Genomic DNA, 14,752 nt, shown 5'->3' with positions numbered 1-14,752 from the left:
TCCAGAGTTGTGAAGGCGATGGCTTGCCAGAAACATGATTATAGGTTTAAATCCATGTTCGGCCTAAATGTGTTTCTAGGTTTGTCAGTTCTATTCATGGGCCCGTGGGTTTCATAAAAGTGGAACACATTGAAGATCTGTATCATTTCGGGCTTCCATTTCCTCCCACACCAAGGTGACACGCCGTGATATAACTGAAACATTGTTCACAGAGGCGTCAAACAAAACTCACTCGCTCAGTATTGAAATGCATATCAGCTGTATGTATTCACGGGTGAGGAGTAACGTAGTGTTTACAAACCTGTGTAGTGTTGACGATGAGTAATTATATAAGTGACTAGACCAAAATGGGCTCATACTTAAAGAAGACACTTTATGTTACATTCATGTTATTGAATCTTATTCGATTCATCAAATGTAAAGATGATCTTAATTGTGTAGAGCATTCCATTTAAGATGGTAAGTTGATTTCAATTACATATGTAACTACTGATAAGCCAGGATAAGTTGAGTTGTGACCTGATAATGAACCCTGTATGACTATGTATGATGTCGGCCAACTGGTGCGTACCATTATGGAGAAAGGGGTAGCGGTTGGTCCGCGACAAGTTGTACGATAGGTGTGTTTGTCATGTCTCGGCTAACCACGAGTTCTTGTACAATAGCAAATAAAAGTACGTGCTGGTGTGAGGTACCCGATGACTGTGAATAAGGTGACAGTAAATTTAAAAGATGACAACAATTGAGAAGTTTCGTGACATTGAAGGGAATACATTTGCTGAAAAGATGGAATACTATTTTACCCCAGAGAGCAATAATGAAAAGTGTCATGCCATTTATCAAATGATTGTGAAGGTTGAAACTTAACAGCAGTGATAGTTGACTCAATGTCATACCCCTTATTAATCCCATTTTTTCTCCATGTAATTTATGACATTACAGACCAAAACTCGATCCTGAGAATGTATGATGTGTCCATGCTTGCCTAGCTTTGAAATGTTTATTTGTTGGTAATTGGTAAGAAGACAGACATGCTATGTCATTGATTAGTTTTGATACCAACTATATCGATGATGTGACACGTGAAGATCCGGGCTAGAATAGGTCTTCAGCAACCCATGCTTGCCGTAAGAGGCGACTAACGGGATCGGGTGGGCAGGCTGCTGACTTGGCTGGTGCATGTCATCGTATTCCAATTGCGTGGATCGACGCTCATGATGTCAATCACAGGATTGTCTTGTCCAGACTCGATTATTAACAGACCGCCGTCATATAGCTTGAATATAACAAACACACATCCACAATGATAGAAAACTTTCTATGCCATGAAAACATTTAAAAATTTACAAATGTTTCCTCACCTAAGGAAATGTTCATATTTCAAATCCTTGTAAACCTAGGAAGGAGTCGGACATTTCAGCACCTATTACAATCTAAAGAAATGCATTATGAATACGAGTATTGACTTGAGTATCAAATTTTGTATTCATGCTTGGAAATGTTTTCAAATCCGGGCATCGCATTCATGACAATGGAGCTTGTGCATACGGCAATATACACGATGATCACACGTTTCAAAGGTGCGTCTTCATATGAAATAAACGCCCAAAGTTCATATCGGGTAACAAACGCAAATCATTGTACGCATTTCCTACAGTATTTACGCTTGTTTCTGAGGTGGAAAATCCGGCTTTTGGCCTGTGACGCCATATAACTGCAATACTGTTCAAAGCGGCTTTAAAACCAAACTCATCCACTCCTAATTTAATTCACTAGTCTAGTACAGACTCAATTATTTTCAGGCCACATTAATATATCTGGAATATTGCTAAGTGCGTTGTTAATAAACAAACAAACATGTTTTGTATATCGATGATATTATTTTCTTGTTATATTCACTATTCTCCTTGAAGGTAAGGCCGTGCCGTTACCACAGAGATAGGTGTGAAGTGATAATCCAGTGGAACACATACATACATATATACTTTTTCAGATGGAAGATTAGTGATACGTTAGACATGTATTAGTTTTATACGACTTTTCTTTTACACGTACAAGAAATTGGCGATCATACATATTTCATAAATCTGTTTAAACAAGGGTTGAAAGATGTGGGCATGCAAGACTGGTCTTTAAAATTAAAAAGGCCTCAAATTTAAATACATATTATAAATGCAAGAGCTTCCTCCGTACAGAGAGATATTTTTCAGTCAAAATATCCCGTTTTAAATTACGTTCACTATATTCCATTGTGCATTAAACGATATAAACATTCGGCGCTCGGGTGCTTAAAATCATTTGTATGCACTATGCCCTGTTTTGAGAGGACAGCATTGACGATGAGTATCACATGTTGTTCATATACCCTAAATACATTTGTTAAGGGGAAAGGGGCGGTGGGTTAGTCTAGTAATTTATTCGTTGGCTCGTCACGCCGAAGTCCCGGGTTTGATTCCACAAATGGGAAAATGTGTGAAGCCCGTTTTCCGGTGTCCCCCGCTAGGATTTTAATATTGCTAAAAGCTGCGTAAGACCTTACTCACTCACTGTTAAAGGGAAACGTATCTCCCACACACAAGAAAAGATTATATATATAGTGTCAAGCACAAATCATGACACAGCGTTAAAATAAACATTAACATTATTGATAGTCATCATTAAAGCAAAGACTACATTATGCAGTCTTTGTACTATAGACCTGAAATGCCATCATTTATAATATAAAAGGGGGCGATCGGGTAGCCTAGTGGTTAAAGCGTTCGCTCGTCACGCCGAAGACCCGGGTTCGAATCCCGACATGGGTACAATGTGTGAAGCCCATTTCTGGTGTCCCCCGCCGTGATGTTGCTGGAATATTGCTAAAAGCGGCGTAAAACCAACCTCACTTACTCACTATATAAAATATAAAAGCCTGCATCTGATATGAGTGAGTGAGTGAGTTGGGTTTAATGCCGCTTTTAACAGTATGCCAGTTATATCGCGGCGTGTCAGCTTAATGTGGGAGGAAAGCCCCACGTGATGCGGGTCTCAGACGTTTACCACTTCGGTGAAACCCACGAGCACGGGTATGTTGCTGACAAACCTAGAAACATAATCGGGGCGAACCGGGAATCGAACCCACAATCATAGGTGTCTGGTATGCCAAAGGGACGCAACTCTGCACAGCGAATCGCGGCGCCTTAGACGACTGGGCCACCCGTGCCCCCGCATCTGCTATGATAAGGACCTGATGGTTTTACAGATGGACAATTCACTTATCAAGACGGAACAGTGTGAAACAAAAGGTGCGGGTTTCAATTTTAATATTAATTTCCCTTTCAAACTGCTGCAAATTTCCGACAGTGATAAAAATAAAACATACATAACATAACGTACATAAAACTTCAATAAAACATGATTTAAAATTTAAAATTTTCTAAAATTTTCATACAAATAAAAAAAGGGCTATCAATCCGAACAAATAAACATCAGCACAGTTTCATCTTTTAAGACAAACAGGGCATATATAATAGGCTATTAGCTTATGCGTTATGAGTGTTAAATTAGGACAAACTAGCAGTTACGCTTGCCTGTGAATAAGTCAAGGTTTAGAAATTGTGACGCAAACGGGTTTCCGTAGTTAAACCAGTGCGCCCCAGAAAAGCCGTGCGTGTCATGTTTCTCGGGGATATCTGATGTTTGGTTTCAGTTCTTTGGAACTGAGGACGACCCCCATCTGATTGGAATTTATGTAAGTCGACCACTGCTTAAGCATAAAGACATGTTGACGAAATATAACCTTGCTTGTCAAGCCTGCAAAACACTTCCTGTTGAGAGTACGCTTGACCACGAGACCATATTATCTAAGTCTGAGTCGAGTCAGGTCGCAACACATGGAGTCTTTAGGAAAATCTTGTGGCAGTCTGTTAAATGTTTAGAGGATGTTAGTGCCAGGTATAATAATCAGTTATTACTCAGAATAAACTGGAGGGATAATGTTGAAATAAATGTGAAAAGCGTATCCTATATTTGTTTATATGAAATACGGAATTGTGTGAAACGAACCGTGAGTTCAATGGTAATGTATTGACTGAGTAATGCTGTATGTTACGTTGTTTATATGGATTATACTCCTCATTATTGTTCTTACATTGCTAGTTTTGTTGGATCTAGACAATGATAAATAGTCAGTTTCTAGATTTATAAAATAGGAATTAGTAACTAAAACGGATTGCGACTTTATTTGCAGTTTACTTCTGCATTTCTTGTTATCCGTCAATCGTCATTGTACATTTGCCGAAAATCGTTTCTGGAAAAGTATATGTGAAAAAAATATTTATAGGATGTGCTTTTTAATTGGCATCTATCAGTATGTTTGTCGCACAAGCTTTTCCGAATGTAACCGTCGGTAAGTGAACTTTGCGATCGGCTGATACACAATCATTTTATCTAACTGTTGTAACATACGCAACCGTTTTATCTAATGATTGTAATATACGCAGTAATTTTATATACATATTTAAATAGCATATTTATAGTTTTTGTTGTGCATTTGATACAATAGGATTTGATTTGTCTGCGTATCAGTTTATGTAATGCGTATTTTACGCAAATACACAGATTATCTCGAGCTCTGTTTGGACCCACATGATATTTTATAATTTGAATATTGCATTGGATTTGACAGCTAAAGACGTGGCGTACTTATCTTCGTTTATTCCCAGTTTCGTGAACAAGAGAATTACATGGACACAAATACCACAAGGCGTTTATTGATTTTTGCCAATACTACTCGCCTTAAAACTCGGAAAGTCAGCATGTTAATATCTCCTCAAGAGCTGAAAATAGTGTTCAAACTTAAGCTAATGAAGTATGTATACTTTACATAGTGTTTACGCTTTTAACCTTTGGTCATCTCCATTATATTGCAGATAATTTCAGTATTAATCAATTGTAATACATATACAGTATTGAAGTGATTGCTTGATTGCAGAGTTCGACTTGGAGGCTGTATTTGTGTCATATTTTATGTTTCCGTCATTTCCTCAAGACAGACAGTTTCTTTTTATATTCTGAAAGAAGAGACGTACTGTTTGGACACATTTTCTACTGCATGTCAAGCTTATAAATCTCCTTAATTTTGTAAAACAACTAGAGATACCAAATGGTTGTGTTTTACCATTTTAGAAAATGAGAAAAGCCCTGCAGTTTTTACAAGCACGTGCGATGCTGAACATGGCGGACGGTTCTAAACAATTCCATTGCAAATCTATCCGTCGACTTCAAGTCATTTCAAGAGCGTTATCCTTGAATACCTCACCCCCTACTCTGATAGTAGAACCGACCGATGCCTTAGTAGATGAGCCTGTCTCCATCAGAGTATCAGGCCTTCAGCGGCATCAGAAGATCACACTTTCTGCTCTTCTGAGGGGTGCGGGGAAGGAGTTTGTATCCTGCGCACACTATACAGCTGATGAGAATGGTCACGTGGACACTGCTGTTCAGTCAAGTGAAGGCGGGTCCTTTAATGGTGAGCGTACTTCACTTGGCAGGAGTCCCATCAACATCTAGAACGAACAGTAGAACAATATAACAGGCCTTCAGATGTTTTACATCAATTTCTATTTTGTATCCACTTTTCTCAACCATCTAATATGTCAATGTCTCACTTTGTGGGGATTTGTGATCAGGGCTCAAGTTTATTATTTGACCTCGTCTGAAAGACGCGAAATAGGTATCTATTTCATACATATTTAAGAGAAAACATTTTTTCAATAGCATTTTCCCATGATAATTTCTTTCTTTCGAGCAGCGCTGCTGACGAACGTAATTTTCTGTTTGATTGTACATGTAATATTGGTTAGTATGTCCAGTGAGTGATGGAAATTGACATTGACATATTAATATTTTTCTCAGTGATACATATTAGCACTTATTTGAAATCTATCTAAAAATCATTGGTATCAGACTATGGAGGCCCAACGCCTACTTATTCGGAATTGACAGCAAACAATGCGATGAATAGTTTATTCATAATAGTAAATGATAACATTGTTCCAGGTGTTGAACCTATGGGACTTTTCTGGGCCATGGTTCCATCGGTGAAACACAGAAGGACAACACGCCTACTCAATAAAGACATCACAGTTCCGTATTACGTCACAATATCGGTGCAATCTAGTCGTATGGACCTTGAATCCATCCAAGCAACCAGTGGCACGTCAGGGGTAATGGCTGCTGCAGACGTGCGTCGGTGGTACTTAAAAAAGGGAGTGCAAAGACTCCCTTTAAGAATTGGACGAATACGAGGAACACTGTTCATTCCTTTAGGTAAACATGCAATACGTACATATGACCTCTGCTATATGCTGGCCAGTGTTAAGTGTTTTGTCTGCGTCATTGTGCTTTATGTTAACAACCATTTCTCGTATCGGATTTTTCAGGAAGACTCATTTTAAAACTTTTATTGCACAAATGATCGTTTATAGCTATGATGCGAATCTATTACATTGCATGAATTGAGGTAAGAACGTTTGTCATAATGTCGAAGTCAGATAAAATTTGGTACCTAGGATGTCCTCTTCAGTTTATGCGCTGAAAGATGGCACTTCTTGTTACCATGCCTGGCGCCATGCAATCAGAAGGTAAAACATGTACAAGGATCTAAGTCAGTATCATGTGTCTGAGTGGGGCATCCATTTTACATTCCGTCATGGTATCTCAGTGGGCTAGCACTGTACAACCGTCACAGGTCCGGATTAGTACAAGCAGCCACACACACGTACGTGCACGTGAGCGCGACGTTATACCCCATTTCACCCCACCTCTTTGTCAATTTTGTAAAATGTTCTTGATGACTGCGTCATTACAGGGACGCTGAGTCGAGTGAGGAGAAATATGAAAACGCACAATAAATGTCTATTTCTTCTCAAATTCACCATCACCTATTCACTAACACATTCATAAACCTAGGATAAAACAAACGAACATTAAAAACTCTTAAGTGTTATTGCTTGGTGACAGCCTCGTTGTCAGTATAGACTGATGCCTTTGATAAAAAATGTCGATTTGTTTTAAAATGCTTAATTCAGTTACACTCTCATTATTTTATGTTAGTATATCCCAACATGAAGAATGCTTAATGTTCTAGGCGTCGGACCATTCCCTGCTGTCCTTGATTTGTTTGGAGGCACAGGGGGTCTATTTGAATTTCGGGCGGCCCTTCTCGCCTCCAGGGGATTTCTTACATTTGCACTGGCCTACCTAGGATATGACGGACTTCCTAACGACTTTAACGACCTTGAATATGGCTATTTCCAGGTAAGTTAACTTCAGTAAGGCCTAATAATACTGGAAAACCTTTCTGTTCAATTGTTATCACAGATCGTGTTTCGTGTTGTATGTTACCTCACCTTCACAAAGTCCTTTACTGACCATTCCTTCAAGAGTGGAAACTTCTCACTCATTGCGTATTGTAGTTGTGCATGCTGAGTATGCACTGTTCAGGGACTTGAAAAGGTCCCGTCTTCCTACTGAGTGATAATTGTGTGTCAAATACGTACACTTACCAGGTTGGACCAGCTAGGTTGGTTGGTTGGTTGGTTTGTTGTTTAACGCCGCACTCAGCAATATTCCAGCTATATGACGGTGGTCTGTAAATAATCGAGTCTGGACAAGCCAATCCAGTGATTAATATCATGAGCATCGATCCACGCAATTGGGATCGATGACATGCATCAACCAAGTCAGCGAGCCTGGACCAGCTAGGACACTGGTTGCATCGATTGCCTCACTTATACCCTACATCTCAGCCACTAGGCCCGAATGCACACGTGGTAATTTCCACTTGTCATGTTGTCCGTGGGGCGACTAAAATGAGCAACGGCTGATCACAATGTGTGACCAGTCTTATTGTGTTTCATAGAAGCCCGACGATGTTGGTCGTTGTTCATTCTATTAACCACTGATTTGTGCAAGGAGTCGTGATTTATTCGTATTTTGCACTCTCTCTTTCACTCACTCAACCACCCTCACTCAACTACTCACTCAACCATTCACTCGATCACTCACAAAGCCACCACTACACCATACACATTGATATGGCCGAAGTCGGGCTGACAATGGCATTAAAACCCTGCTCCTGTGATTAGGAAGCTGCGGAATGGCTAAGTCAACATGCAGAGGCATCCCCTGGAGGTATTGGTGTGATAGGTACCTCTCTCGGAGGTGGCATCACAAACATGCTGGCATCATTCTGTCCAAAGGTACGAATTCCTTCTTTATGAATTTCTATATGTTAGTATATGCTATAAACCTGATCATTGACAATCTGTGTCAGCTGAAACTCAGAACGCAGTTCTACTTTACAAAGCAGAACACTCTGTGTGTGTGTGTGTGTGTGTGTGTGTGTGTGTGTGTGTGTGTGTGTGTGTGTGTGTGTGTGCATGATAACATACCAGCAAACTGCACCTTCCTCTCTGATATGGTTAGACATTTGAAGTTGAAACATGGACCAATGGTATATACTGGTTTCTGTCAATGAGGATATCAACGGTAGTTAAAATGGTTCCAAATCATTTGTCACTTCTAATGTAAATTCATTTTTAAATAATTTGAACTTCAAAAATGCATTCTCTATAGAAGTTAGGAGGCCCAGAAAGCTCTGTGGGAATGTTACGACGTTGTTTCAAGTTTGTAGAGCTGATCACCATTAATCTGTTCTCGGATCCTTAATCCAAGGTGAGCTACAGTGCAGTAGAACTGTTACCATTGTACAGAGCAACATAAAACTCTTATCACATTGCGACAGGTATACTAAAATATAGACTGAGAGTGGGTGCACACCAAGGGAACTTCAGGCTATCAGATGCAGTTGGTTGTTTGGACACCTTATCCACATATACATGTATGTCAGCAACCACAAAACATTTTCTGTTGCATCTTCAGGTAACGGCTTCAGTATCGATAAATGGATCTCTGTTTCCTCCACTAAATGACCAAGGTTTGAAGCGACAAGGTTTTAAAGGATACACGTACGTGTGTAAAGTATTTAAAATTAAAAGTAAATTCAAATAAGCTGCCCCTTCTTAAACGTATACATTTGTACCATGATTTGTCAAAATGAGGACAGAAGGCTCCCAAATACCCAATGTTTGTCGAGAAGTACGAGTAAACAGGGTTTCGGGCGGTCGCAATGGTTGGACATTATGGACAGTACTTGGATTAATGCCTGTCTGCAAAGGTCAATTTTTAGTTGTTACCTGGATTAAACAACTGGATGCAGCTCCTTTTTTGCACAACTGATTGCCTGTTTCACCTGTTTGGTTGTCTATGATATTTGAAGGCAGTCCTATGATAGGAGTAATACTGCTAAATAACGCATATAACGTTACTTACAGTATTTGATTAACAAAGCAAAGTTCCTTTATGTCAGTATTGTTGTAGCATCAATTTATCGCCACAAACTTAATTCTTTTTGTCTTGGAGTTAAAAAGTTAAAAAAAATGATATAACCTTCACGACACAGGTCAAGTACCTGTTGACGGTCTGTATTTGAAATATTTTCAGGCCAACACTTAAAGTGATTGACGATGAGTATTGTACATCCGACTTCGACTTCAACAACGACGATGTTCAAGTACTCCCGGTGGGTATATGTAGATAGTATAGCCAAGAATCAATATGATACTTCCATGGTGTATTATATGTAGAAATTATAGCCAATCATCATCATATATTTGGTGTGTATAACGTAGAAATTATAGCCAAGCATTATCTAGATGCATTCAGTGTGTATACCGTAAACAATGTGTGTGTGTGCGTGCGTGCGTGCGTGCGTGTGTGTGTGTGTGTGAGAGAGAGAGAGAGAGAGAGAGAATACAGTCATTATGTACATTACAACTACAGGTGAGGGGGCACGGGTGGCCCAGTCGTCTAAGGCGCCGTGATTCGCTGTGCGTCCCTTTGGCACGCCAGAAACCTATGTTTGTGGGTTCAAATCCCGGTTCGCCCCGATTATGTTTCTAGGTTTGTCAGCATCATACCCGTGCTCGTGGGTTTCACCGAAGTGGTAAACGTCTGAGACCTGCTTCACTTGGGGCTTTTCTCCCACATTAAGCTGACACGCCGCGATATAACTGGAATACTGTTAAAAACGGCGTTAAACTCAACTCACTCACTCATTCACTCACAACAAGTACAGGCTTCTTGCGTCCGAGTTCTATGACGCTTTAACAGTTCAGGGCAAAGCCGTACTTTATTACACAAAACATGGGGGAAGAGCAAATGTAATAATTACATTTTTAGAGGCCGATCTTAACATTAACTGTGTGAGGGAGTGAGTATGGTTTTATCGCCGCTTTTAGCAATATTACAGCAATATCACGGCGGGGTACACCAGATATGAGCTTCACACATTGTACCCATGTCGGGAATCGAACCCGGGTCTTCGGCGTGACGAGCGAACGCTTTAACCACTAGGCTACCCGATCGCCCCTCATTAACTGTGTGTTTTGATAGATATTCTGTAATAAGCGCCCACGAAAATGGAAAATACTCCAACACGGATAATCGACAGGCTGTTCCGTTTAATTGCCTGCGGCCTTACGTTTGAGTGAAAAAAATATAATATTCATAATAGAACACCACCAAATTGTTTTGTTTTGGATGTTACATTTTATTATCCGTACATTTGTGATCATCCAATATATTTATAATTATGATTTTGTATACCCTTTGTTCGGTTTAATCACGGTAGAATAGGTCTTCAGCAACCTATGCTTGCCGTAAAAGGCGACTGTGCTTGTGGTAAGAAGCGACTTACGGGATCGGGTGGTCAGGCTTGCTGACTTTGTTGATGCATGTCATCGTATCCCAATTGCGTGGATCGATGCTCATGATGTCAATCACTGGATTGTCTTGTCCAGACTTGATTATTGTAGCTTGAATATTGCGGCGTTTAACAACAAACAAACAAACAAACAGTGTAATCACGTGATCAGGACACTAAACATTCTACAAGTGCATTGTGGGGCTGAGCTGACACATGTATGTAACACTTTGGGCGAGGGGCCTTGATCTGACATGGCGTCGCCGCGGGACGAATATGGCGGAAGAAGAAGCAAGAGCGACCTTGCTGTTGTACTGCAGTGTGTTGCTAATGCCTTCCTGGTGTGGTTATGTTAACCTTTCAAAGATTGCCTATTTCAGTGGCCAGGGACAGACATTCCTAGGGGTGGGGGGGTGGGGGGGTGGGGGGGGGGGGGGGGTGTATGTGTGTGGGGTTGGGGTTGTGGGGGGGGGGGGGGGGGGGGTAATTTGATCAGCGTCACATGACGTCAGCCCATTAAATTAAATAAGTAAGTAGAGTCATGCGTCGCAAATAATTTGCCACGGTTACAGCTCTTAATATACAATACATGACAACAATGCTTGGTAGCCTTGTGCCAGTAGGGGTGATATCTAAGTCTTCTAACTCACTCACCTTAATATTGTGCAGGTATGGCGACACGGGGCGCAGATGCTGTCCATCATCGCCGAAGATGACACAGCAATGCCGTCATCAGTATACAAAGAGATGGTGAGGAAGATTCCAGAGGAAAAGTTGCACACCATCCAGAGCGTGTTCTACCCTGGAGCTGGTCATCTCATTGAGCCACCTTATGCACCCTTATGTAGAGCTTCCTACATGGACGAACAGTTTGGTAAGGATGTTCATCACCGTGTTATTCCGTTAAGAGAATACCTATGCACACATGTTGTCTTTGTGTGCCTTTTTATGTGGAGTTCGTCTTTAAGACGGTCATCACGGATGATGGCTAAATATACGAGGGTAATAGATGTCAGTGGTAAGTGAGTGATTGAGTTTTGTTTAACACCACATCACGGAGTGTCAACTTGATGTAGGAGGGAAGCTCAAAACGATGCAGGTCATGGACTTTTACTACTTGGTGAAACCCTCGAGTACCCGCATGAGGTGAGGTGAAATGGAAATTAACGTCGAGCGTCAGGGCGTGCGCTCTACTTGTACTAGTCCGGAATATTTCCGGTTACACAGTGCTAGCCCTACGAGCCGACCAACCCTTGCTTCATCCCTTTTTTGACGCGGCCGGGGATCGAGGCGATCAGTACCGGTGGAGATGACAACTCCAGAAACGTAAACATCAGTAAATACTGGTGTAGTTTGAGGTTAATCCCACTGGACTCGAACTCATGACATTGAACTTTCAAGGACACTGGAAAACATCAAACATTATATACTGAACCGCAAAAGACCACGTAAGATTGCGTGAAAAGTTGTCATTTAAATATCTGGGTAAATTTTGTCAAAGTTTCTAAAATTTAACATTACCTTGTCCGGAAAAATTAAATTTGGTGATAAAAAAAACAAAGCAGATGACAATAAAACTGATCGCCCAAACGCATCACGGCAACGGCCATGGTAACCCGATACACGTGAGTTCCGTGCAAATTGAAATGCACATGCGTTCCCCCATTTCTTACCCTATAAGAATCCACCCAGATCGGATAACATTCATTCGTTATTGAATTGCTACCACATGCCAAGATTGACAAGAAATCAGCGACACCAAGCCCTTGGACGATTGCAAGCTGGACAAACCGCCCGGCAAGTAGACAATGCATTTCAAATCCACGCAAGGACCATATACAGGCTCCAGCAACGGTACCAACAGCAGATGGCAGAGTGAGAGTCTGGCGACGCCGTGGGAAGCGTTTATTCGGATGCTTGTTGAGAGAGACTCGTTGGGTAGTCCGAGCATCATGGTGTTGGGTGGAATTGGTCTTGCACAGAGGGCCGGCCCTGTGGTCTTCCAGAACATCGGTCCAGGGAGAGGCAATGGTGTCACAGCAGCTCGGTACATTGATCAAGTCTTGAGACCACACGCCATACCTCATTTGGCACGTCGCCGCAACCACGAGTTTCAGCATGATAACGCCCGTGCCCAAAAAGCGAGAGCAACAAGAGACGTCCCCCAGCAAAATGGCATCAGAACCATGCAATGGCCTGCCCTCAGTCCCGATTTATTCCATTGAGCACCTGTGGGACGAGATTCAAAGACGGCTGAATGACGTCCGACCAAGGCCGACAACTGCAGCTGAACTGCGTCAGGCGTTCGTCAGAGTGGGGGCTCAAGTGCCTTTGGCCTTCATCAACCGCCTCATCCATCCACGTTGCACGGCAGTCATCAATGCACATGGCGGACACACGAGATAGTGACTTGTGATGCCATTTTCTCAGAGACTAGTGTTGTGTTTCACTTTAAGAACTTTTGACACTTTAATTTCAACCTTGATTATCAGTTTTGCCAAGTTTCATCTTTTAAATGTGTCTCAAAGGATGTTTACAGTGTTTGGACAAATAAGGTTTCTCCAATATCTATGCATGGTGACGTTTCTTTTGCGGTTCAGTATATTATAACAAACACGACATTTTCCACCCGATTTGAAAATTTGATGAATTGGGATTAACAGCATTGAACAACATTTTATTCTCCACTGAACTGAATGTATCCAATGGCAATGAACCAAAAGAGGGGTGCAAGTAGCTAAACTTCATTTCCGAATTGCACAAGACCGGGGGAATATGTCATCTCCCGATGACTCTTGTTTTGGATAAGTATGTAGTCGTTCAATGTGTATTTGAGGTTTTAGTTTTTGCATTTATTGCACACGGTATTTTTTTGTTTTCTGTATAGAACGAACAATGGAAACAAATCTCTTTCAATCTACTCGTGACAAATGTATAAAAGACGAGAGAGAACATCCTAATGGTCACACAATACAATTCCATCTTTTGTGGTTACACAACGTTTTCTTCACTAGTGACACTGATGCTGTGGGGAGGAGAGATGGAGGGACATGCTGCAGCCCAGGAGGATTCCTGGAAGAGAGTCCTGGAACACTTCAACAAGTACCTGCCGAGGCGGAAGACTGATAGACTTTAGGAAATAAACATTATTACAGATGTTTGTACATAATTGAGTTGTTAATCTCGTCTGTGATCTCAATGTAAACTTATTTCTTTATTAAAAGAAATATACAATTAATTGCATCGGCTGCTTACTTGTGTGGTCGAAAGCATGGGTATATTTTTTATATCTCAAAATGAAAATGACCACCAGTGACTGATTGTTTGTTGTTTAACGCCGCACTCAGCAATATTCCAGCTATATGACGGCGGTCTGTAAATAATCGAGTCTGGACCAAACAATCCAGTGACTCACATCATGGGCATCGATCCACGCAAAATAGATCGATGACATGCATCAACCAAGTCAGCGAGCCTGACCACCCGATCCTGTTAGTCGCCTTGACAAAAAAGAAATGTATGTATGGCTGTTTGGCAACCACTATTAAATCCCTGCACGGTAGTAGGTAACAAATATCTCTAATAGTGTATGCCTTTATAGCTCACCTGACCTTAAAGTCACGTGAGCTTATGTCCGTGTCGGCGTCTAGAGTAATAACTCCTAAGACCAATGGCCAAGACCAATGGAGCTGAAACATGCAGGTTCCCGCCATTGATGCTCTACCTGAATGCTTCCAAAGTTTTGAATCCGATTTGTAATAATTCCGCCACGACAGACATGTGAAATACTTTTATGGCCATTACTCGGTTCTTATTGTTCAAAATGTATTCGGTACATGTGTAGTTACTAGCAGGGCTCAACATATTTTTACCGCTTTTCCTTTTTTAATTTTGACCTTAATAATTGTCAACCTCATTTTTCTTAATCAGTGATGTATTTTGATG

The 14,752-nt window shown here is 41.1% G+C and overlaps 1 protein-coding gene across 1 annotated transcript; it reads left to right on the top strand.

Moving 5' to 3' along the window:
* The first annotated feature begins 3,624 nt into the window (after nt 1-3,624).
* Nucleotides 3,625-13,971, top strand: LOC124137037 (bile acid-CoA:amino acid N-acyltransferase-like). The gene is made up of 9 exons (XM_046503141.2): nt 3,625-3,730; nt 5,167-5,509; nt 6,040-6,309; nt 7,130-7,299; nt 8,130-8,243; nt 8,926-9,011; nt 9,547-9,625; nt 11,477-11,681; nt 13,822-13,971. Exons 2-9 carry the CDS (start codon nt 5,170-5,172, stop codon nt 13,941-13,943), a joined length of 1,386 nt encoding a protein of 461 aa, XP_046359097.1. The 5' UTR covers nt 3,625-3,730; nt 5,167-5,169; the 3' UTR covers nt 13,944-13,971.
* Nucleotides 13,972-14,752: the final 781 nt, after the last annotated feature.

This window comes from Haliotis rufescens, unplaced genomic scaffold, assembly GCF_023055435.1.
Source record: "Haliotis rufescens isolate VD_foot unplaced genomic scaffold, xgHalRufe1.0.p SCAF_3, whole genome shotgun sequence".
Taxonomy (NCBI): Eukaryota; Metazoa; Mollusca; class Gastropoda; order Lepetellida; family Haliotidae; genus Haliotis; species Haliotis rufescens.
Note: the sequence above shows the minus strand (reverse complement) of the source record. Positions and strands in the feature narration are given on the sequence as shown.